At 43.9% G+C, this 23,434-nt stretch overlaps 1 protein-coding gene across 1 annotated transcript in view; it reads left to right on the top strand.

Moving 5' to 3' along the window:
- Window positions 1–289: 289 nt before the first annotated feature.
- GGH (gamma-glutamyl hydrolase) overlaps window positions 290–23,434 on the top strand; it is a 48,660-nt gene continuing 25,515 nt past the window's right edge. Inside the window, exons 1-2 of the mRNA XM_077492775.1 lie at window positions 290–629; window positions 21,540–21,654. Of these exons, the coding sequence (XP_077348901.1) occupies window positions 338–629; window positions 21,540–21,654 (407 nt within the window). The 5' untranslated portion in view covers window positions 290–337. The remainder of the gene's footprint in view (window positions 630–21,539; window positions 21,655–23,434) is intronic.

Genomic DNA, 23,434 nt, shown 5'->3' with positions numbered 1-23,434 from the left:
TGCGAATGGGCTCTAACTGGTAACAGCAGGAGGAATGACTGGGGAAATGGGGAATTTTTGTTTTGACTGGAGATGTGCATAGCAACCAATCGGCTTCTAACTTTCATTTGAAAAGCCTGTATAAGCTGAAGATGGCAGCTGATTGGTTAGTATGCACAACTGCTGGAGATTTAGTAAATATGGATTGTCCGTCTTCTTATCGCACATCCACGTCCCGCCTCAGCCAGTCAGCAGGCTGGGCGGATCACAGAGGGGAGGGTGAATGACAGGGGGGCGGGCTCAGCAGACGCGGAGGACACGCCCTTTAGCCTCCATTACTGTTAGGACGGTCCCTCTGATGCAATGCGGGATTTTTAGTAGTGAATTTGGGCGGTGGAGGAGGAGAGGGTGGGAGGGATGTGTCCCCTCCAGGTATCCTCAGGAATCGGATCACTATAGTCTCTGTGTGCTCCCTGCTGGGAGGCTCTGCTGGCCGCTACCTGTCAGGAAGGAGAGGATCCTCCGACACTCTGTCATCATGGGCTCCGCTGGACTGATGATGATCCTCCTCGTTGTCTTCCTCTTCTCCAGATCCTGGAGCTCGTCTGTTATCAGCGCCGACCCTCCCATCAATGACAGACCGGTGATCGGTGAGTGGGGGGGCAGGGACCATCATTAACCCCTTGTCTGCCGGGGGCAAGCGTCATCATTGTCTGCACAGCTCTTCACCATTTCCCTCTAAACATCAGCTTTATATGCTACAAAATCACCCCAGACATTGGATCATTTCTTAAGCAGAAGCCCTAAAGAATAAAATGGTGTTGCAATTTTTTTTATGTCGCACAGTATTTGCGCAGCAGTTCAACCCTAATTTTTGTTGGGAAAAATACACAATAAAATACCCGATTGGTAAAATATAAAAGATGTTACTCCGAGTAAATAGAGACCAAACAAAAAAATTGCAATCATGGAACAGCACCAAACAACGGTGCCCAAAAATCTACAGGTTACCAGTTTAGAATCACATGGGAGGCCTGCCACCAGAATTATTGCAATCAATCTGATGTTTGTGGCAATACCTCACATCTGTGATATGAACGGCCTTTACATATGTGTACGCCACATACGTATGCGCTCACCTTTTTGTGTGCAACCATGGGGGAGACTATACATACATAATTTTTTTAAATATATCATTATTTTGTTTAAGATTATTATGATTTTTTTTTTATTTTTTTTTTACATATATATATATATATATATATATATATATATATATATATATATATATATATATATATATATATATATATATATATATTATTATTAAATTATTATTATATTTTTTTTCATTTTACATTTTTTTTTTTTTTATAAAAAAAATGTGTGTGTGTATATATATATATATATATATATATATATATATATATATATACATATTATACTTCCCCCTTCCCCCCCCCCCCCCCCCCCAACCTTATTGCTATTACAAGGGATAAACGGCATATTATTATTCATTTATTTTACATTATTTATTTATTTTTATATATATATATATATATATATATATATATATATATATATATACAGAGTTGCTTTTACCCCTTTTTTTATTTTTTTACTTTATTGTATTGCAAGGAGAGAGGCGTTTGAAGAGACGTAAGGCGTCTACTAGACTCCCCCCCCCCATGTCTCCCCTGCCCTCCAGTGCAGCTGTTCCAGCACATATGGTTGTGGGATAGCTGCATCTTCTTCTGCTACACTAGCCAAGGAATGACAGCTGTGACCCCAGAAGTGAAGTGATACACCTACTTGCCTCCGATCCAGTCGGTCCACAGGAAGACCTGATCAGCTCCCCTTATAAGGACCCCTATAACATAAGACTGTGAGGTAGATGCATGCCAGGTTCAGATTTCCATACCTGCTTGTTAATAAAGGTCTTAAAGACACCCTGTCAGGGAAATCCGTGTTCACATTGGTGCATTGCAGTTTGGGCGCAGCCTTCTATTAGAATGTGCATCTTCTGAAAGGGCATCACAGATGCAGCATGCAGGAATTTAATGCGATTTAATGAAAACACACAATCTAATAGCTGTCAAAGGGAGTTCGACAGAAACTGTTTGTTTAAAAAGGCGCAAACAGTCACGCTGTGCTCAAAACTCAGTGCAGACCTACTCTCTCCTGTAGTGGAGGATATTCTAAGAAATCCAGCAAAGCATTAGCACCACTTTTCTGGCGGTATGCAGGGCCGTCTTTAACACAGGGCAAAAGGGGCATATGCCCAGGGCCATTCATTGATTTGGGGCCCAAAGCAGCTGCCCCTTAAGCCTACGCTGCCTGCCAGGGTTTTTTTGTAGCTGGAGTTTCGCCACCTTCGGCGCTGTTCACTTCTGTCACTTGTAAATATAGAAGTGCTGAGTCTGGGGATGATCTGCTGTAATCTCTAGCAACCAATCAGTGAGCAAAAATAATTTGCAGTAACCTCTAGCAACTAATCGGTGAGCGGTAATGATGTGCAGTAACCTCTAACAACCAATCAGCAAGCAAAAATTATGTGTTGGAGGCTCTAGCAACCAATCGGTGAGCCATTATGTGGGCTATAACCTCTAGCAACCAGTCGAAGAGTAGTAATGATACGCTGTAACCTCTAACAATCAATTGTTGCCATATCTGCTGCAGTAAATTGATTTTGAGTCTAGCTGCTAATTATTTTATGCGTCAGAGTGGGGGGGAGGGAATGTTTGCTCAGAGTTCAATTAGTAATAGATGGCCCTGGCGGTATGGCAGATTCAGGTGAGTCTAGCACCACTTTTACAACGTGGTGCTGTTATTGCACCATAATCAAAAACGAATAACCTCTAGCTCATGGATAACAAAACTGAAAGTAATGAAAGCGGAGGTCCACCTTGCAGAGTAAAACGAGCACCGGGAGCATGCGGCTTAGTCTCGTACAATGACATGTTAATTGCGCATGCACGGTGTAAAGCTCACGCACAGCTGTTTAGGTTCAGCAATTTTCGGCAGCTCTGTAGGCCTTCGTACTGCGCAAGAGCTGCGCCTGCGCAGTACGGGGGGGGGGGGGGGGGGTCCTTATCCACCAAGGGAACTTTTTCAGCAGGACACTGGCTTCTATTCTGGTAAGGTAAGACTAAGGCTGGGTTCACACTGGAGCGGCTACGAGAACCGGATGTGATTCGCACCGCACTGCAGTGCAAATCACATCCGATCTCTGTGCGATGCGAGTTCAGCAATACAGATAGTATGGCTGAATTCTTTGGCTTATGGCTTTTTTTGGTCCGCAGCAGAATCGGATCGCATGGGTGTTCACACCATGCAATCCGATTCCTGTCCGAGTTTGCAGATCGCACTGCGATATGCGAACTGATCTGGGGATGTCATTAAGGTTTCACTGACACTCCCAGCAGTCCGCATAGGGCAGTGTGAACTGCCGGCGGGAGGCATGCGATGCGGGAACCCGCCGTGGATTTGCGGTGTTCCCGCATCGCTTCAGTGTGAACCCAGCCTAAACACTAGTCTTCCTATACTGTATACAGTGGGGGAAATGTCTGTGGATATTACAGTGGGGACTATATGGTGGTGGAATTTTCACAGGTTTTTGCAAATTCAATTATTATTTGCTGATCCGAAAAATGATCCAATCCGTGACTCTGATCCGAGGAACGATCCGAACCGTGAGTTTTTTTTTTTTGATCCGTTGCACCCCCTAACAACCAGTAGGACCTTATGTAATGGCACTTTTTAACATTTCCATTAAGTTTGCACCAGAAAAGACCGCATGATGTGCTCTGTATAGTACATCAGCACCACTGACTTCCAACGCATACCAGTAATGTGGTCGCCCCCCCCCCCCGCTGCTGGTGTGAATGAGCCCTTACGTTGGTATAGGTGGGGGAAGGATACAACGCCATATACCACGGCAAAAAGGCAGAATTGGCAGATCTCCTGTATTATCTCTTTCCAGATCTAAAAAACAAATTAAGATCAGGGGAAAAATAAAATGTGTGTAAACGATGTAAAATCCTGTATTTGTCTTTATTCTCATGTATTTGGTTTAAATCCAAGAAATGGCAGGAGAACCTCCTAATACGGCAAACTATTTCTAGACATGTCATCAAACATTTAAGATATTTATTCTGACTAATGCTCCAGGCATGAACTGTTTTATTAGTGACGTTGCTGTGAAGTGTGACTCTTAGATGTAGTGCTGGTAATGACGGGTATACAGTACAGCCCTGTGTGATCCTGTACAGGTGTGCTGTGCCATGGAACAAACAGGACTTTGGTCAGTCTTAGCTGGGAGGACCCACTAAGCCCTGGTTCACACTGATGCCACTGTGTTCGTACGATCTGTTGTGGGTGCCAATTAAAAGTTAACACCCCAAAAGCAGGTTCCAAAACGCAGTGCATTTACCTGAATCGGATGTGTAAACACACATGATCTGGCTCCAGTGCGAGCAAAAAAAAATCTGCCTGCACCTTTTTCATGCAGATGCAGTGCGATTTGAACCATTCAAAATGAATGGGCTTAAATCACATGCGATTTGCACAGGAATGCGATGCGATTACTGTGTGAATTGTGTGCAGTGTTAACCTTTCCCCTTTTTTTTTTTTTTTTTTTTTTTTTTTTGATTCAGCTTTTTGCATTCTACTTGGGGAATCTTTCACATTAGCTCAGACAGAAAGTTGACATTACCAAAGCAGTTCTGGAGCTCCAGAAAGGTGACTTTGCCAAGGTTGAGATGTTAGCTGCAGGGGAAGGAAGCATTTCTCAAGTCTCTTCTCTCCCTTCCCCCACCCACAGTGATCAGACTGTACATTGTGAATTTGTATTAAAGCAGCGCTCCTCCCACAAGGGGAAGCACCAGTTGTTCCCCCCCCCCCCCACCACGTTTGGCATCTTTTGGGGGGGGGAGGGGGGGAAGGGTACCTCTTTTTGACAGGTACCCGTCCCCACTTTCCAGGAACCTCACTCTGTCGAGGTCCTTCCAGAAGTTTGGCCCCCCTCCTTCCCCCGCCGCCAGACTATTCACAGCGAGCTTTGCGCATGCTCAGTAGGGAAATGGCTTCATTAACGGTTTCCCTTACAATGGGGTGCCGACTACGTGGCATCCCTGGACAGGTACGTTTTTATTTATTTTATTTTTGGGGAGGGGGGGGGGGGGTGAGAAGGAGCTGGAGCTCCTCTTTAAAGTATAACTAAAGGCAAAAAAAATTTCTTTTCTTTTCTTCTAGTTTTGGATAGAGTGGTGAGGGATTAGAACCCCTGTCAGGTTTTACTGCTGTCTGTGCCCCCGTTAAGGCGATCCACCCTCTCTTTGTCCTGTACCATTATAATTGAAAGTAAAGGAAAATCCCAAATTTCAGGTTGTCCCCAGAAAACGAAGAGGGGAAATCTTCCCTTGGGACCACTAGTTCTGGTGACCTGGAGGTCCCCAAGGGATTCCCTTGCAGGGACTTCCTCTCACTTCCTGTTTGGCTATGGGACAGGAAGTGAAGGGAAATCTCTGCAATGAGACAAGGATGGTGAAAAACAAATTGACAGGTTCTAACCCTCCCAAAATGGGGGGGGGGGGGGGTTGCCCATAGTACTACTTTAAGTCACAAGGTGAAAAAGTGCAGCATGGGGCTTGATCTGTTTCAGACACTGGTAAACACAACCAAGAACGACGCCGTCACCAGGGTATATATAGTGTCAGTTCAGAGTCTGTATCTGAGACCAGGAAGTAGATGCTGACCTAGAATGCTGTTTGGACGAAGATGGTGCTGTCCTTATGGAACAAAAAACAATAAAAGGTATTTTTAGGGAGAGTACAGTGATCTCTGAAGATATGATGAATACCTGGAAGTGTTACACATGCACGTTGGCATGTATGTACTTAGCATAAAAAATGTATCTGATGTTTATGGATTAGCTCGGGCACGGTCAAACTAGTCCAAATCCACCTGAGTGAGCCTGCCAGGAAGCTGTCACTGTACTGGGCCAAATCATCTTCAGCTGGGGCTACTACTTCCTACTTGCAGCCTCACATATCCACTTCTACAAATATACTGGTCAATGATTCCTGATCCCGGCCAATGATTCATGGCCATGACTTGCTGATCGGCTGTTTTCGAATTACAGCCCAGAGACCTGCGTTGACAAACACAGGGCTCTGAACAAAGGGAACGATCACTTGCAGGAAAAAGAAAAAATATGAAAAACGGCACATACTACACAAATTAACATTTGTTGGCCACATAGTTGACCCCTTCCTAGCCAGTGTCATTAGTACAGTGACAGTGTATATTAGCACTGATCACTATATTAGTGTCATGTGATTTTAGTGGCAGTTGGTCACTGTCACAGTCCCACTATAAATCCCACTTATTTGGATTTTTATTTTTTTACCAAAGACATGCAGCAGAATACATTTTGGCCTACATTTGTAAAGAAACTTGGTTTCATTGGAATTTATATAATAAAAACAAAAAACCCAGTGGTGATCAAATGAAAGCTCTGTTTGTTTGGAAAAAAATTATATACATTTCATTTGTGTACAGCGTTGCATGAGCGCACAATTACCAGTTAAATTAGCGCAATGCCAAATGGGGAAAAAAGGCTGGGAATTCCTCGACTGGTTATGATTGGCTCAGTACAGTCACAGCTTCCTGGTGGGTTTGGACTGGGCTTTCCATTTTGACATCATTTGTTGGGCTCCTGGGAAGAGTGGGAGAGACTGGGAACTACTGGGGGATTGCGTGGCAGTCACGTTAAAGTGATACTTTTGTTATTTTTAACAAAAAAAACAAAAAAATGTGTTATACATACTTACCTGCTCTATGCAGAGCAGCCTGGATCCTCCTTTTCTCGGCTCCCTCTTCGTTGTTCCTGGCCCCTCCTTCCTGTTGCCACCACAGCAAGTAGTTTGCTATGGGGGCACCCAAGCCACAGCTTCCTTTGTTCATTTAGACATAAAGCCATGGCCCGGCCCCTTTCTCTCTTCATTGGCTTACCGACTTTGACACTAGTGGAAGCCAATAGCGCTGAGCTGCTGTCTCAGTCAATGAGGAGGGGAGTCCTGGACAGTGGGGTCACTTGTGCAACATCGCTGGATCTAGAGGGACCTCAGGTAAGTATTAGGGGGGCTGCTGCACACAGGTTTTTTTTTATTTTTTATCTTTATGCATAGAATACATTTAGATAAAAACAAACTTCTGCCTTTTATAATCACTTTAAGCTATTCATAGCCACTCGGATCACTTTTACAGAACAGCGCTGGGCCTACTGATTAAAAATGGGAATATCCTCAAGGCTCCTTCTGTGGCTGTGAGCTTGTTTAGCCTTTTCACACTTTGGATGTAACAGACATGCCCAAAGGGAGGAACTACTTAAATGTTCCAACAAAACTGCTTGAAACCTACCAAAAGCTTTCCAAGGCTTGCTGCATGCACTACTCTTATATGGCCACATTCACACGAATCTCAGCTTGTAACGTTTTTGCAGGCATGCATTCCATCTGATTGGCCACGTGTGTGTAGTATTGAGATGTGGTATGCCTCCATGTGATTTTGTGCCATCACCAGGGCTGCCATCTTGGTGGTGGTTGGGTAGCTGCATGTGCTTTTGTACTGGTGTTGGAAGCTTTTATTTATTTTTTTATTTTTATTAAGGCTGGCTTCACACTAGTGTGAATTGGATGAGGGTTCCCCCACATCCAATTCACATGACAGGAGAGTGTGCCCGGCTCTCAATGGAGCTGGTTCACACATATCCGTGGCTGCGGAGCGGCTTGCACAGAGGTCCTGTGTGTTTATGGCTCCATTTCAGTTCTGAATTTAGGAAAAAAATTTGCCCCTGATTCATCCTTGGAACTGAGAACAGGGACGCACCGGACCCCTACTGTGAGCCACATCCACACTAGATGTGGACCCGGCCTTAAGGTGTTTTTTTTTTTTTTTTTTTTACATTTCTGTGCATATAGATGCTTTTTTTTTTTTTTTTGCACTAAAATGCAAATGCATTGCATTTATTGCACCTCTCTGGAACGCAAACAATTGTTCTGGAGATGTGTGTTAAAGGAGCAGTCATTGCCGGTGTATTCTATATACTTCTGATTTGCTAATCTATCGCACTCTGGTCCAGTGCACCTTTCCTCTCACTTTATAGGTTTGCTGACGTCAAAGATTATCATTTCCTGTTGGAGATCAGTCAGCAAGGACCGTGTAATACCTGAAAATCCGCCCTAACCAGTGTATCTAATTTCACCAGTCAAAGGCAGATCGTGAATCGCACTTCACATTGAGCCCTGAGTCTTTAATGAGAAGGTGAAACAATAATAGGCAGGTTCTGATAATGAAAGCATAGAACATTAAATTATTTACCGTATTTTTCACTCCATAAGACGCACCTAGGTTTTGGAGGAGGAAAACAAGAAAAAAAATATTCTGAACCAAGTGATGTAATAAAATATTTAACTGTGCCCATGAAATGCAGCCTGACCTGTGCCTGGCAAGGATGTCATCACATCCGCTTGGGGTTTCTCTGTCTTCTGTCTATGACAGGCTCAGCCAGGAGATTGCTTGACACTTGTGGGAGGTGGCAGACCCGGTATTCTAACATGGCGAGGGGGAAGGCCTGGTCAGTATTTGCTCCATAAGACGCACAGACATTTCCCCCCATTTTTATGGGGGGGGGGGGGAGTGTGTCTTCTAGAGCAAAATATACGGTATGGATCAGCAGTGTGACTTGGGTGAGTCTCTGCTTTGTACATAGAGGTTCTGCTGTCCCAGGACTCGTTGACTAGGGGCACCCTGTCTGTCCCAGGACTCGTTGGCTAGGGGCACCCTGTCTGTCCCAGGACTCGTTGGCTCGGGGCACCCTGTCTGTCCCAGGACTCGTTGACTAGGGGCACCCTGTCTGTCCCAGGACTCTGTGGCTAGGGGCACCCTGTCTGTCCCAGGACTCTGTGGCTAGGGGCACCCTGTCTGTCCCAGGACTCTGTGGCTAGGGGCACCCTGTCTGTCCCAGGACTCTGTGGCTAGGGGCACCCTGTCTGTCCCAGGACTCTGTGGCTAGGGGCACCCTGTCTGTCCCAGGACTCTGTGGCTAGGGGCACCCTGTCTCAGTCACTGGGGTCTCCTTGGCCATCACACAGCTACCCACTTACAGCCAGCGGCATACAAGGCAGTACCATTCTGTCAAAGCCCACAGACATCCAGCACCTACTTGCCTTCTGCTAAAGGGCCGTAGACCAATATATGCACAATAAAATGAAAAGAGTTTTACCCAATCTCAACTGCTATATCCTGCCTCCAGGAGCTGGAGACCGGTGCTCTGGCTAGGCGTTCCACTCCCAAAATAGCAAGCACTTACGTGATGAAAGCCAGAAAACAGTAGCTGTAAAAATGCATGCTACGAGGAAGGCTGTGTAGCCAAAATGCGTTAGCATCTACTGTATTATGCGTTTATACATGTAGCCAATAAAGGATTTTCTTGCAAGAGCACTCAGAGTTGCCGGGTTTCATCTAGTTAGTGCAATACATGCTCAATGGTCATGCTGCCTCTGAGTCCCTATTTATAGTCTGGAGATCTGTTTTTAAGACTGAACTCCTGACAGATATAAAATACCGATATTATTATTATTATTATTATTATTATTATTATTGTGGTTACATATTTATTATTATATCAATAAGTGTGTGTGTGTGTGTGTGTGTGTGTGTGTGTGTGTTTTTTTTTTTTTTTTTTTTTTACCTGTATTTGACTTCATAATGTTATCAGCCTCTTGCAATTCCTGTATTGATTGCAAATCTCAGACTGGGAGAGAAGCAACACAAAGGTGTCGATTTTGCACTCTCCAGTTTTAGTAAATCTGGTGCAGCTGTGCATGGTAGGTAATTCACTTCTAACTTCAGCTTGTTCAATTGGGCTTTGACAAAAAAACCTGGAATCTGTTTTTTATGCAGAGCAGCACCAGATTTAGTGATTTCCAGTTTTCAGTGGCGTAACTAGAGTTGCAGCATAGTGATGATGCATTTAAGGGGTTAAAACAGGTGTCAGTAGGCAACATATTGCCTCTAGCGGCTGTCAAATGCCTCTGAAAAGCTATCTGAGCATGGATCGCTTTTCGGAGGAACAGCATTTTACATAAAATGTGCATACATGTGTAAACACACACACGTGTGTGTGTGTGTGTGTGTGTGTGTGTGTGTGTATATATATATATCTCTATAATATATCTCTCTATCTCTGCCGGTGTGCCCATCAAATGCTGCCACTGTGAATCCCCACCGCCCGCTCGCTTTCTGCCCGGCACTTACCCTGTCTTGGTGGGGCAGCTGGTGAAGGCCACGAGCGGGGTCCTCCATGTGTCTCCTGCCATCCTCATCTCCCGTCCTCTCCTCCTGATAGGCGTCCAATAGCTGCGCCTATCGTTTCAGCCAGGGTAATAGAGCCCGTACACCTGATTGGTGGAGAGGCGGTTCAGTGTTAGGAAAGTGAATATTAATTCACTTTCCTAACACATCACTGTGAGCGTCAAGCATGGTGTTCACAGTTCACCTATTTTGAAGCCTATTAGAGCCTACGGCTCTAATCAGGTGGTTCAAAACACCCCCGCCACTGTAATTCAGGCTTCTCAAAAGGGACCGGACACCTAAATATGGGGGTGGCACCGGTGGCCATGGATAGATTCATGCTATGCTATGCAAAAATGTATCCATTGGTCCTAGAGGGAGTGGCTGGAGAGAGGGGGTGTCACCTGTGCACCCTTTTGGACACACTGCAACTGATAAACACATGCATACATACATATATGAACACACATGCATGCACACACCCATACATACGCGCGCATACAAGCACATACGCGCACAAACACACACACACACACACATATGCATGCGCGCACACACCTAGCGCGATTTATTTAATTTGTAAATAACTTTTCACTGCTTTGCATCATTGCTGGCAGCTGAAGTGTAAACAAAACAGTTGCGGTAGGTAACAGTAATTGGTATCGGCGAGTACTAAAAAAAAACGCTGATACGCTACTGTAAACTGCGCACTGCTCTGTGTCAGTGCTTAAAAGTGTAAGTTCACCTTTAACATACCTTCCCATTGCACCTGATCCCGCTAACCCGAAGACCGGTGATCTCCTGTTCTGACAGATCGTATTGACGCTTTACCAGTCCAGGGTTTTGAAATCCCTGTGGCTTTCGCTCCGCCTGCGGGGACAGGATGGGCTACGCGGGTTCTGATTGTTCAGCGTCGCCCATGTGATGGCACTGACCAATTAGAATGCTCCTATACGTACCCCCTGACAAGGTACATGTATGCGTTTCAGACGCAGGGGATTTTTAAGCTCCAGACTGGTGAAGGGACGACCTGATGTGCCAGTGCGGGTGATCCTCGGACTCCAGGTCAGCGGGACTGGGTGGGGGGGTTGGTTAGATGAGGAGAGAGTCCAGTGTGAGTTCACCTTACACTTTTTTTTTTTTTTTTCTGTAAAGGTGAACTTACCTTTTTAAAGTGTAGAAAGCCCAATACGTTGACTATTAAGATTTATTTTATGCATAAAAAAATAAAAATAAAAAACAAAATTGTCCAAAATGTGCCACCCAAGAATGCAGAGATCACTATCTATGGTTGACAGGGCATCCGTGCCCCCCCCCCTCCCCCCCGCATTGTTAATTTACTGCCAAATCCATAGAGATTATCTAGCAAACACATCCAGAATCAGATGGTTACTTGCTTAGTAATGTAATTTTTCTGAAAATACCATGACTCTGTTCACCCACTTGTGTAACTCTTGTGGCGCCCATTGTAAATGTTTACATCATTGGCAGCTAGCTTATTCTTGTTCTCATGAATGATGTCAACTCCAGATCTTGAGAATGAGTTTTATTTAAAGTGGATCTGTTTTGCAATTCACAGAAGATAGCTTGGAAAGCTAGTAACATTTTGTTCTGTAGTTAAGGCTCCGCTCTCAGCAATGCGGCTTGCGTTCTGCGGGTAGTGCAGCCTATTCATTTCAGTGGGCTGCCCTATCTGTAGAAACATAAGTATAGTCCATGACCATTTAAAAAAAAAAAAATCGCACTGCACAGAATCACATGCTGTTGTTTCACTATTCGGTTTCACAGGCAAAAAATGTGGGTGCTTTGCTGATGCGTGGGGTGCCTCTTCCCGGGTCCCTCTTTGGCTCTTCTGCCCCATAGCAGCGTGCTATGGGGCTCCTGAGCCGAACTTCAGCTCTATGTGTCCATTCAGGCATGGAGCCACCCCGCCCCTTTCTCTCCTCATTGGCTGGCTTATTTTGATTGACAGCAGTGGGAGCCAAATGGCGCTGCTCTTCTATCTTAGCCAATGAGGAGGGGAGTCCCGAGCAGCCGAGACAATCCTACAACATCGCTAGATAGAGAGGGGGCTCTGGTAAGTTTAAGGGGGGGGCTGCTGCACACCAAATGCTTTTTATCTTAGTGCATAGACTGCATTAAGATAAAAAACCTTCTGCCTTTACTATTACTTTACATTAAGAATGGCCCCCGGATGACTGCTAAAGAATGCATTTTGCCTGCGGGTCAGGAACATGCACATAGCCTTAGACTTTAATGATGGTCCTATACCGGCCTTCCCAACTCACTCTGGCTTAAATTTTGACAAAATTTGCTTTATTCACAGATTCAGCTGTGAATATGTTTAATGAGTTCAGATAGGCTTTATCATTTGATGGTCCTCTTGATCTTGGGGTGTAAAGGAAATCACATGATGGCCCTGTAGTTCTAGTAATGCAATTCTAAAATTGGCCTTTCTGTCAGTTGGTATTTCTATGGGAATTTGGGCACGTGATGTATATGTGCTAATTGTTGGTAACAATGTGTGCTTTCATGGATGTGTACAACCAAAACCTGCAGGTAATCGGAGGAGAAACTGCCCTTCTGATTTCTGCCACTGACTTTGTGAGTATTATATGATCACGATGGAGCTCCATCTGCCTTCATGGAAATGATTAGAAGGCCACTGTGAGAAGGTGAATGAAAGTGTAAAAATAAGTCCCTTTTGTGTTTCTAAAGCTCGTCGTCTTCTCTGACTCCCAATACTTTGGTAATTCAATTCTGTGGATTAGACAAGAAGTTTGCTGAAGCAATCACATTATCAGTCATAGGGTTGTGTTTGTTTTTCCTTGGTTTACACGCCTTGGCACAACTTCCTTCTAAGCTGTTGGAAAAAAACTTGTTTGCGAAAGGCTAATTTTAATCATGAATCGTTGGTGTTATATGTCCTGCTTCAGGTATATATTATAGTGCAAGGCTGAGAATGTAGTGAATTTGTGGAAAAAGGGCATCAGATTGGCAAAGGTGCAATATGAGAGGCTCTGGTATGTTTATAGTGAACAAAGGAAGCTGTGCCATATGTTCCTGATCCGGGTTGGGAGCTTGAATGTTCCAAAGTGCCTTGGGTGGGACGGAACCTTCATTTCAGTGTCCAAGCTTTGCTAGGTGGTCAGGAGGTCAGGATCGTTATAAGCCAGATAGGAGCATAGCTCGGAGCAGTTGCTGCCATTCAGAGACACAGGCTGAGTGTGAAGATAGCAATGTGCTCTGGTGTCCTGACAAAATACTCAACTCGGCAGAAAATCGAACCACGTCAATTCCCGTTGCATTAACCTCACAGTAATTGGACGAATTTGTGTTTTGGACACGAGCGGCAATCGAATGCAGTCTGGTAAAGCAACATTTTGGTGTTTTCATGGCACAGCGGCTAATGTGGACAAAGTTGTCACCACCTCGGTGGTGGCCATTCTTTTAGTGTTGGAGCGGAGTAACAATCTCCGCTCATAATAGTGTGCATCGGACTCTATCTGGTTGCCGCTTTTGTGTTCAAACACCTATTCCTTAAAATGTGAAATTAATGCTTAGAAATCTGCAATTAATAATGGTTTAAAGCATTGCTCGACAAAACCCGGTCGCCAGGCCGCATTGGCGACTAGAATCAGCGTCCTTGCGCCTGGGGCAGCATAGCTGGGGGTATCCCGTCTCCGTGGACCCCCCCCCCGTGCGATCACGTGGTTCCTTCTGGAATCTGGCGCCCTCTTGTGGTGCCCGTTGGAATTACAACCAACAATGCTAATGGGATTGCCTGCCAGTCTCTTTCTCCATCCCTTTACTTAGAACCCCTAAACAAAAAAAAAAAAAAAAAAAAATTATATATATATATATATATATATATATATATATATATATATATATATATATATATATATATACATTTTTTTTATTATTTATTCTAACACCCTAGAGAGTAAAATGGTGGTCGTTGCAATACTGTCTGTCACACCGTATTTGCACAGCGGACTTACAAGCGCACTTTTTTTGGGGAAAAATTTTTTATTTAATAAAAAAAAAAAAAAGGCAACAGTAAAGTTAGCCCAATTTTTTTTTTTTTTTATATTGTGAAAGATAATGTTACGCCGAGTAAATCGATACCCAACATGTCACGCTTCAAAATTGCGCCCGCTCATGGAATGGCGACAAACTTTTACCCTTTAAAATCTCCATAGGCGACGTTTAAAAAATTCTATAGGTTGCACGTTTTGAGTTACAGAGGAGGTCTGGGGCTAGAATTATTGCTCTTACTCTACCGATCGCAGCGATACCTCACATGTGTGGTTTGAACACCGCTTTCATATATGCGTTCGCTTCTGCACGCAAGCTTGGCGAGACAGGGCGCATTTAAAACATTTTTTTTTCTTATTTTAACTTTTATTTTTATTTTTTTCACTGTTCTTTTAAAAAAAAAATGTGTGTCACTTTTATTCCTATTACAAGGAATGTAAAAATCCCTTGTAATAGAAAAAACCATGACAGGTCCTCTTATATATATGAGATCTGGGGTCAGAGAGACCTCACATCTCATATTTACACTAAAATGCAATTTAAAAATGTCCCTCTAAGAGCTATGGGCAATGACTTGGAGACAGGTGGGGGGCTGGGGGCTATCTTCCCCTCACTCGTCTCCATGTCAGGCCAGGGACAGGTCCAGATCGCCGTCGGTGACCTGGCTCCTAACTTTTTTAGCTGGCTCCTAGATTCCAAGCAAATTTGTCAACCCCTGGTTTAAAGAAACCGGAAGTGGCATGGTTAGAGATTCTGGCAAGTTGCGTATTTTTGTCAGAACACTGGGAGAGTCCAGGCAGCTACATGGGTCCGGAGAGACTGGGAAAGCTTGAGGGACTAGCAAGTCCACAAAGGGGGCTGGAGGGTGTCCTGTGTTCCTGAGAAACGGGAGAGCCGGGGGAGCTTGGAGCAATTTATTCAGTGGGGCCTGAACAGTAAGGTACTATAAGCACAGCCTGAGTGAGCCTGAGGAACCCAAGGGTGGGGAGACCGGAGCAAGCAGTGATGCTGCAGACTGAAGAGCCAGCTGGCCTTAGCATTTTTTAAAATACAGTTTTGTGTGAAGCTTGGACCACTGCATGGGCAACCCATTGATGTTGCACTTTTGCTTTGCATTTCCCTTTTTAATAAAAGTTGACCACTAGGCCCTTAAAGTTTGGACTGACGTTCACTCATTTCAAAAACATCTTCTGCTCGAGCTACACATCCCCCCCATATCAAAAAAATAATACACACACACACACACACCCTTTCATGCCAGACCCTGCCCCCTCATTTTCACCTCAGGTGGTGAGAATTGTTTTGCTAGTTTGTTTTCCTGTTTACCCTTTATAGTGCAAAGTCTATAAAAATTAAAAGATGGTGCTGCTGATTTTGTATGCCCCATGATAGCTGCGCAATGGTTTACCAAAACAATATTTTCATTAAAAATGCACTAAAATCTTGTCATTATAACTGGGTTTCTAACGTGTATGCATGCAATACAATGGGCTCACGAAAAGCGGCGATTCAGTAACGCTAAGCTAGACCACTTCCACAGAGTTTGCAAAGAGAAATGGGGGACTGCGGAAGCAGCCATTGCTTGTACAACTAGGATCTAGTGTGGACAGGCGCTAAAGCTACCACTATTCTGGATAAAATGAGAATCACAATTTTTTTGCTTAGAATAAAGGTCACGATTCTCGGAGTAACACCTTTCACATTATACAAAAAAATTGGACCCAATTAGCCATTTTCCCTCCCCGGTGTCATGTGACTCATTAGTGTTACAAGGTCTCAGGTGTGAATGGGGAGCAGGGGTGGTAAATTTGGGGTTATCGGTGTCTCTCCTACTGGTCATTGGAAGTTCAACATGGCACCTCATGGCAAAAAACTCTCTGATGATCTGAAAAAAAAGAATTGTTGCTCTACATAATAAAGATATCCTAGGCTAAGACCGACAAGACTCTGAAACGGAGCTGCAGCACGGTGGCCAAGACCATACAGCGGTTTAACAGGACAGATTCCACTCAGAACAGGCCTCGCTATGGTCAACCAAAGAAGATAAGACCAAGATAAACTTTGTTGGTTCAGATGGTGTCAAGCGCGTGTGGTGGCAACCAGGTGAGGAGTACAAAGGCAAGTGTGTCTTGTCTACAGTCAAGCATGGTGGTGGGAGTGTCATAGTCTGGAGCTGCATGAATGCTGCCGGCACTGGGGAGCTACAGCTCATTGAGGGAAGCATAAATTCCAACATGTACTGTGTAGGTAATACAAATATCACTGAAAAGTATTTACAAAACAGATATTCCTCACTGATCCCAGCGCTCTCAGTAGGATGCCAATTAGTTAGTAAGCAGCTATCATAAAAGGCTCAGATATATTCAAATATATAGTATATGCAATTCCTAGATCATACACAATGTAAGATATACTATATTGACAGCGCTAAATATGGTTTCATAGAAAATAGGAGAAATGAAAGTTCATAGACTCCAAGAAAAATCCCAACAGGTGCAAAGTCCTCAAGGTGCAGGCGCCCACAGATGAAGACGTAGTGACGAAACGCGTATGGGCGTGACCGAGCAGCCATATGTCCTTCCAGAGTGAACGTTTGTTGTGCTTTCCCAGGATCGCCGCAGTTGCGGAGGTCTGTTACCATCCTAAGAATCCGGACCGCGGTCAGACAAACTGTGACCTCTGCAAGTGTTTGAATATGTGACAGAACCTAGCTGTTTTGTGTACGTATATTTTTAAGGAGTGGAGGAATTTTTTATTTATTAAAACCAGTGTGCACTATGGATTGTGTTTCTGATTTTCCTTATATGTGAATGGATGCTGGGTGGAGAGCCGCGGGATTTGAGGTGTACTATTGAGGAATCCTAGGAACCAGGTGTTATCAGATGTGCCTAAAACCTTTAGAAGTGTGGTAAGTGTATTACCATAGGGAGTGTCACTGCGCGTGGAGTTCTACTCACACTGACGGTTTCTGGTGGATGGCTTGGAGTTGGACCTTCATTCCTCTCCCCTTATGAACATTTGATGTGACTGCTCTTATCTGCACCTTGAGGACTTTGCACCTGTTGGGATTTTTCTTGGAGTCTATGAACTTTAATTTCTCCTATTTTCTATGAAACCATATTTAGTGCTGTCAATATAGTATATCTTACATTGTGTATGATCTAGGAATTGCATATACTATATATTTGAATATGTACTGTGTAGGGGTGCACCGAATGGGTTTTTCGTGCTGAAACCGAAAATGGAAAATGCACTATGCCTTAAATCGAAACCGATACCGAAAATGACTATTTAAAAAAAAATGTTTTATACATAAGATGGTCAGAGATTGCAGACGTGGTACAGGAGGTGGTCAGAGACTGCAGACGTGGTACAGGAGGTGGTCAGAGACTGCAGACTTGCTACAGGAGATCAATTCAGCCTCACCAGGTTCCTTTAAATTAAGCCTGCCAGTGCCCATCATGCAGCCTGCCTTAGTATGTCAGACAGGATCAGGATGGGGTTAAGTGTTCAGGGCTTGTTTGACTTGTTGGTAGAAATAGTGAGCTCATGTGGGTGAATCGAGCAGGCTCACTGTTTCTAACAGCATGTCAAACAACAGCGCTGCACACTGATAATGCTCCTCCCGGTGATCATACCGACAAGCTGCTCCTTAATGCGGTGTGCTGACAGCTTTCCTCCATAGCTAGAGCACTGTTTTGCTTTCAGCCGCCTCGTTAAGGAGGGAGGAAAGGAGAGGACTGGACTGGGATGCACCATAATGACACCCCCGTACTGGGCGGCACCAGGGGCAGGGCCCCACCCATTTTTTGCGCTGTTTATCGGCGTGATTTCCTTTTCAGCATTTTGCCGAAAAAGCCATTTTTGCCCAATATGTTTCGGCGGCCAAAATTTCGGTGCATCCTTAGTACTGTGACATACTAAAGCACAATATGATCCCCTTCCTTCAGAGACTGGGCCGCAGGGCAGTATTCCAACATAACGACCCCAAACGTACCTCCAAAACAACCACTGCCTTGCTAAAGAAGCTGAGGGTAAAGGTGATGGACTGGCCAAGCATATCCATATCTCCAGACCTAAACCCTATTGAGCATCTGTGGGGCATCCTCAAATGGAAGGACGAGAAAGGCAAGGTCTCTAACATACACCAGTTCCGTGATGTCATCATGGAGGTGTGGAAGAGGACACCAGTGGCATCCTGTGAAGCTCTGGTGAACTCCATGCCCAAGAGGGTTAAGGCAGTGCTGGAAAATAATGGTGGCCACACAAAATATTGACACTTTGGACCCAATTTGGACATTTTCACTGTACTTACTTTTGTTGCCACCAATTTAGACATTAATGGCTGTGTGAGTTATTTTGAGGGGACAACAAATTTACACTGTTATACACTCTCACTATTTTACATTGTAGCAAAGTGTAATTTCTTCAGTGTTGTCACATGAAAAGATAGAATAAAATATCTACAAAAATGTGAGGGGTGTACTCACTTTTGTCAGATACGCATGGGCCCCACTCTCAATTCCACACAGGCCAAGATGTTTCTTCCCCTGGACAAGCTTCAAATGGCGATTTGTCTACCAGCAGTCCTGCCTACACAGTCATGCTCGACCCAGGGTTTCTGGATGCTGAAGGAATCTTGACTATGCCTGGTACAGTAGACATAGCTCCTTCGGGTGTGCCTGGTCAAGATCCAGTCAGACAATGCCACTACAGTCAACCACCAAAGCGGGATGAAGAGACTGACAGCTGGATTTCCCGTTCTGGATCTATCTGCCGTATACATTCTAGGCATGGAAAATTGGCAGGTAGACTGCCTAAGGTGGCAGACATAGGATCAAGGGGAGTGATCTCTGCATCCAGATGTGTTTTGTCAGATCTACCTACGGTGGGGCATTCTGGACATGGACCTTCTGGCATCTTGTTTCAACAGGAAGGTGCCAAGGTTTGTGTCAAGAGATCCTTTCGTGTACACAAGAAACCTCTTGATGGCACCGTGGAGCCAGTATCGTCTCATTTATGCATTTCCTTCTCTCAAGCTTCTATCCTATCTACTGAGCAGGATAGAGGCTGAAGGAATAACTCTCATTCTGGTGGCTCCAGATTGGCCCTGGTACTCAGACGTGGCACAGCTAGTAGCGGACGCCCCCTGGCAGCTGCCTCAAAGGGAAGTATTTTCTGTTTTTGAGGGACAATTTTTCACTGTGATTTACCATCCCTGGCTTTGTTGGCTTGATTATAGAAAGCCAGGTTCTGAGAGGGGGCTGTTGGGATCAGTTATCTCTACCATGCTAAAAATGCGAAAATCTACCTCCTAGGAAGATTTCCCATTGTACTTGGAAGGCCTACATATCGTGGTGTGAGACTGCAAAAGTCCACCCACTATCTTTCTGAGTTGCTCGGATATTGGTCTTTCTGCAACGGGGTGTGTTGAGCAAAAGTTGGCCTTAAAGTGGTTGTATACTCGATTTTTAAACTTTTACCTACAGGAAAGCCTATAATAAGGCTTACCTGTAGGTAAAAAAAATATCTCCTAAACCTGTACGGTTTAGGAGATATCCCCCTCGGTATGTGCCGCTGACTGCAGCGGCGCATGCGCACAAGGGGATTCTCGGCCTGAAAATCCGGCAATGGCCGGCGGCCGGAATGAAATCTCCCACGCGCATGCGCGGGAGTGACGATATCGTGGCTCCGGCCACTCACAGCGCCGGAGCCGCGATACCCGGAAGAAACGCCGAGGGAGCTCCCTCGGCGTGGATCGGGCCAGATGTCGGGGCCTCGTTCTAAGGTAAGTATTTCATAATGAGCTAGTATGCGGTGCATACTAGCTCATTATGCCTTTTGCTTTGCAGGTTTAAAAAAAAAAAAAATGTGCGGGTTTACTACCGCTTTAAGTACAAAGACCAGGTTTCAACCCTGGTGATCTTGTTTAATACTACTTGGCCAAGCATTCTTTGAGCCATACTTTCATCCAAGGGGTTTGACATATGGCTCCTCCTGTGCGTTCCCAGCTGCCACCACGAGACTTGCACTTGAATCTCCTGGTCTTTCAGAAGCCTTCCTTTTGAGAATAGTAGGGATATTCTGCTCTCTCAGAAGGTTGCCTTTTTGGTGGCCATCACTTATGTATGCAGGGTGTCCCTGTAGGTCTCCCTATTTGGGTGGTGTCTGATTATCATTTGAAAGAGGATATTGTCCTGCCTTCCCTATGCCCACATTCTAAAGAGGTTTACACGCCCTAGATTTGCTCCAGGTTTATCTGTTACCTACAGAGTCCTTTCAGAGATCGGGTTTCCTTTTTCTTTTTTTAACGGTTAGGCCTAAGAAGGGTATGGTGGCCTCCTCTGCCACCATTCCTTGGTGTATTGGGCAGACAGTAGTTTAGGCTTGTACCATTAATGCTTAGGTTCCTCCCTTTTACTGCATATTCCACCAGGGCTCTTGGTGCCTTTTTGGCATCAGGTGTCTGTCTCAAGCTTGTAAGGTGGCTACCTGGTCGTCTGTGCATACCTTCACTAATATTTACAGGATGGATGTTCTTACATCTTTGGATGCTTGTGTTGGCCACAAAGTTGTGTTTTTTTTTTTTTTTTTGGTTTGTACAGTTATGTTACGAATTGGTTTGCCTGTAGCAGAGAGGGGGTTTCTACCAGCCAGGACGTGGTGCCTAATTTCTCCTCCTGTAGGTGACACTATAAACCCCGTTTTCGAGAATAGTCAACCATGTCCGTCAATTAACTCGGAGAAAGGGATTTTACAGTGAGTAACAAATTCCCCTCATCTTTACCGACATATGTTTGTTTACTGGAGGTTTTATTTAGCATGCTCTAAGTTGAGGAGACTACAGTGTGTGAAAAGCGCAAGGCGTCCAAGTTGCTGTACACACATAGGCTCTATTCACAAAGCTTTAACACGGGAATAAGTATCTCTTTATTTTGGTCATGTGACTAATTTTCAAATGCTGTTGGACTGTAACTTTTATGATACTTTAAATTTTATCCTGGTGTGTTAGCTTTGTGAGGTAAGCCTTGTGTGTGCCACCAACAATTGTTCAGCACACGATCACCCTGGCATGAATACATGAACATTTTAAATGATGTATATAGATGGTTTCGCTTTTTAAATCTTCCTTTTCTCACATTGCTTCCTTTCTTCCATTGCAGGTGTAGTGGCGCAGGAGACCCACTTTGAAAACCTGATGTCACATGGGAGGTCATACATCGCTGCTTCTTACATAAAGACTCTAGAATCAGCTGGAGCCAGAGTCATTCCTATAAGGTGAGGACTAATGGTGAATAAACCCTTTAAAAAAAGTGGCTTATAATAGGTCCATGTAGATGAAAATTAGGTTACCAGAAGTGCCTACACATGTCTACCTCTTGCTTGTCGCACACCTGAAACCCAGGGTGCTGTGTTATAGAAATGGTGACTTTATATACACGTTGTATGAAAGGTTGGTACTTGGCTCCATCCCTTACCACTTGTAAAGTCTACATATTTGTCGCTAATGGGTCGCTTTCAATGCTTGATAGCTATGCCATCTTGCCTACACTGAAATCCCAAGTCGGCCCTGCCCAGTTCTCCCTTCCAGACTATATAGAGCACCTTCTTTTCTAATTTTCATAACATTAGGGGGGATGTTCTTTAGTGCAGCAGGGAGAACACATGCCAACTTTCAAAAGCATTGTCAGCTCACTACAAGAAGTAAGACGCTCACTAGATTTTGTTTTGTCCTTTATCACCCTGTATCCTGATCGCTGGCCCCAATTTCCATTGTAAAGGGTGGCTTCTTGGCTTACAGGGTCATATGGAGCCCCACTAGAACCACACTTATGTGCTGCCACTGCCTGTACTGGAGATGCTCGGGCAGTCAGAAGAATATAAAACCATTTAATGATGTGTGGCGACATTTGGATTGATGAGATGTGTAGTCCTGAGTAGGCATGTGCAATACGTTTAGTTCCGAATTCGTTTTAACAAATTTTGACAAATTCGTGAATTTCCGTATTTGTTTTAAATTTCCGAAAATTCTGAATTTCAGAATTTCGGAAATTTGGAATTTAGGAAACTCAAAAATGAGAATGAAAATCTGAATATTCAAAAGAATGAAAATTTGAAAAACTGAAAATCTGAAATAACTAATAATATTAAATTATAGGCATTGAAATTACCTTTCAAATTTACCTGTTTGTGAACGTAACGAGTATGAATTTATCCGAAGTTACGAATCATCCGTAATAACAAATGCCGTATGTAAACATACACGTTACGATGGAACGTAACAATATAATACCTTTTTTATAATTATTATTATTCATTTGTTCCATTCCATTTTTTTAGATGCGGAATTCGTTATTTCACATAATTAGTAACTTCAAATAAATTTGTATTCGTTACGTTCACAAACAGCCAAATTTGAAAGGAAATTCCAATACCTATAATTTAGTAGTTAGTTATTTCGAATTTTGCTGATTTTCTTTCTTTTTATTCAGATTTTTGAATTTCTGAATTTTTGGGAATTCGGAAATTTGAAATTTGGAAATTCGGAAATCAGAATTTTCGGATTTCCAAAAAAAACAAAAAAAAAAAACGAATGAAACAATAACAAAATATTTTTTTTGTCAGTGCACATGTCTAGTGCTGTGGATTCTAATCAGAGACTTGAGTCTCTCTTCCCAGCTAGACATTTCTGACATGGAGGAAGCTGGAGGTTGTGATTTAAAAAGTGAATAAAATGAGTGTTAATGTGGCATTGTTCCTACTTCCTAGATATTGTCCCATCATTATGTCGAGGGATATATGTCTGAGATTCTGTTCACACACAGTGCTGTGACTTGTGTTTTAAGCACACTGAATGCATGTCACAATTTGTTTTCTAAGTGTCTTATTCGCTGCATATTTGTGAGCTGTGATAAAATGCAGACGTTTTTTTTGCAGCGCACAGGAAAAGATCGCATGTTGCTGTACAGTAGCGAAATCCTGAACAGTGACCTGAATGAAGTGTGCACTTCAAATGTTGGTACAAAACAAAAGGAGCCATATAATGAGCTGAAACACG

The sequence above is a fragment of the Lithobates pipiens genome, unplaced genomic scaffold (genome assembly GCF_037356315.1).
Source record: "Lithobates pipiens isolate NorthernLeopardFrog02 unplaced genomic scaffold, aLitPip1_a1.2 Scaffold_19, whole genome shotgun sequence".
Taxonomy (NCBI): Eukaryota; Metazoa; Chordata; class Amphibia; order Anura; family Ranidae; genus Lithobates; species Lithobates pipiens.
Note: the sequence above shows the minus strand (reverse complement) of the source record. Positions and strands in the feature narration are given on the sequence as shown.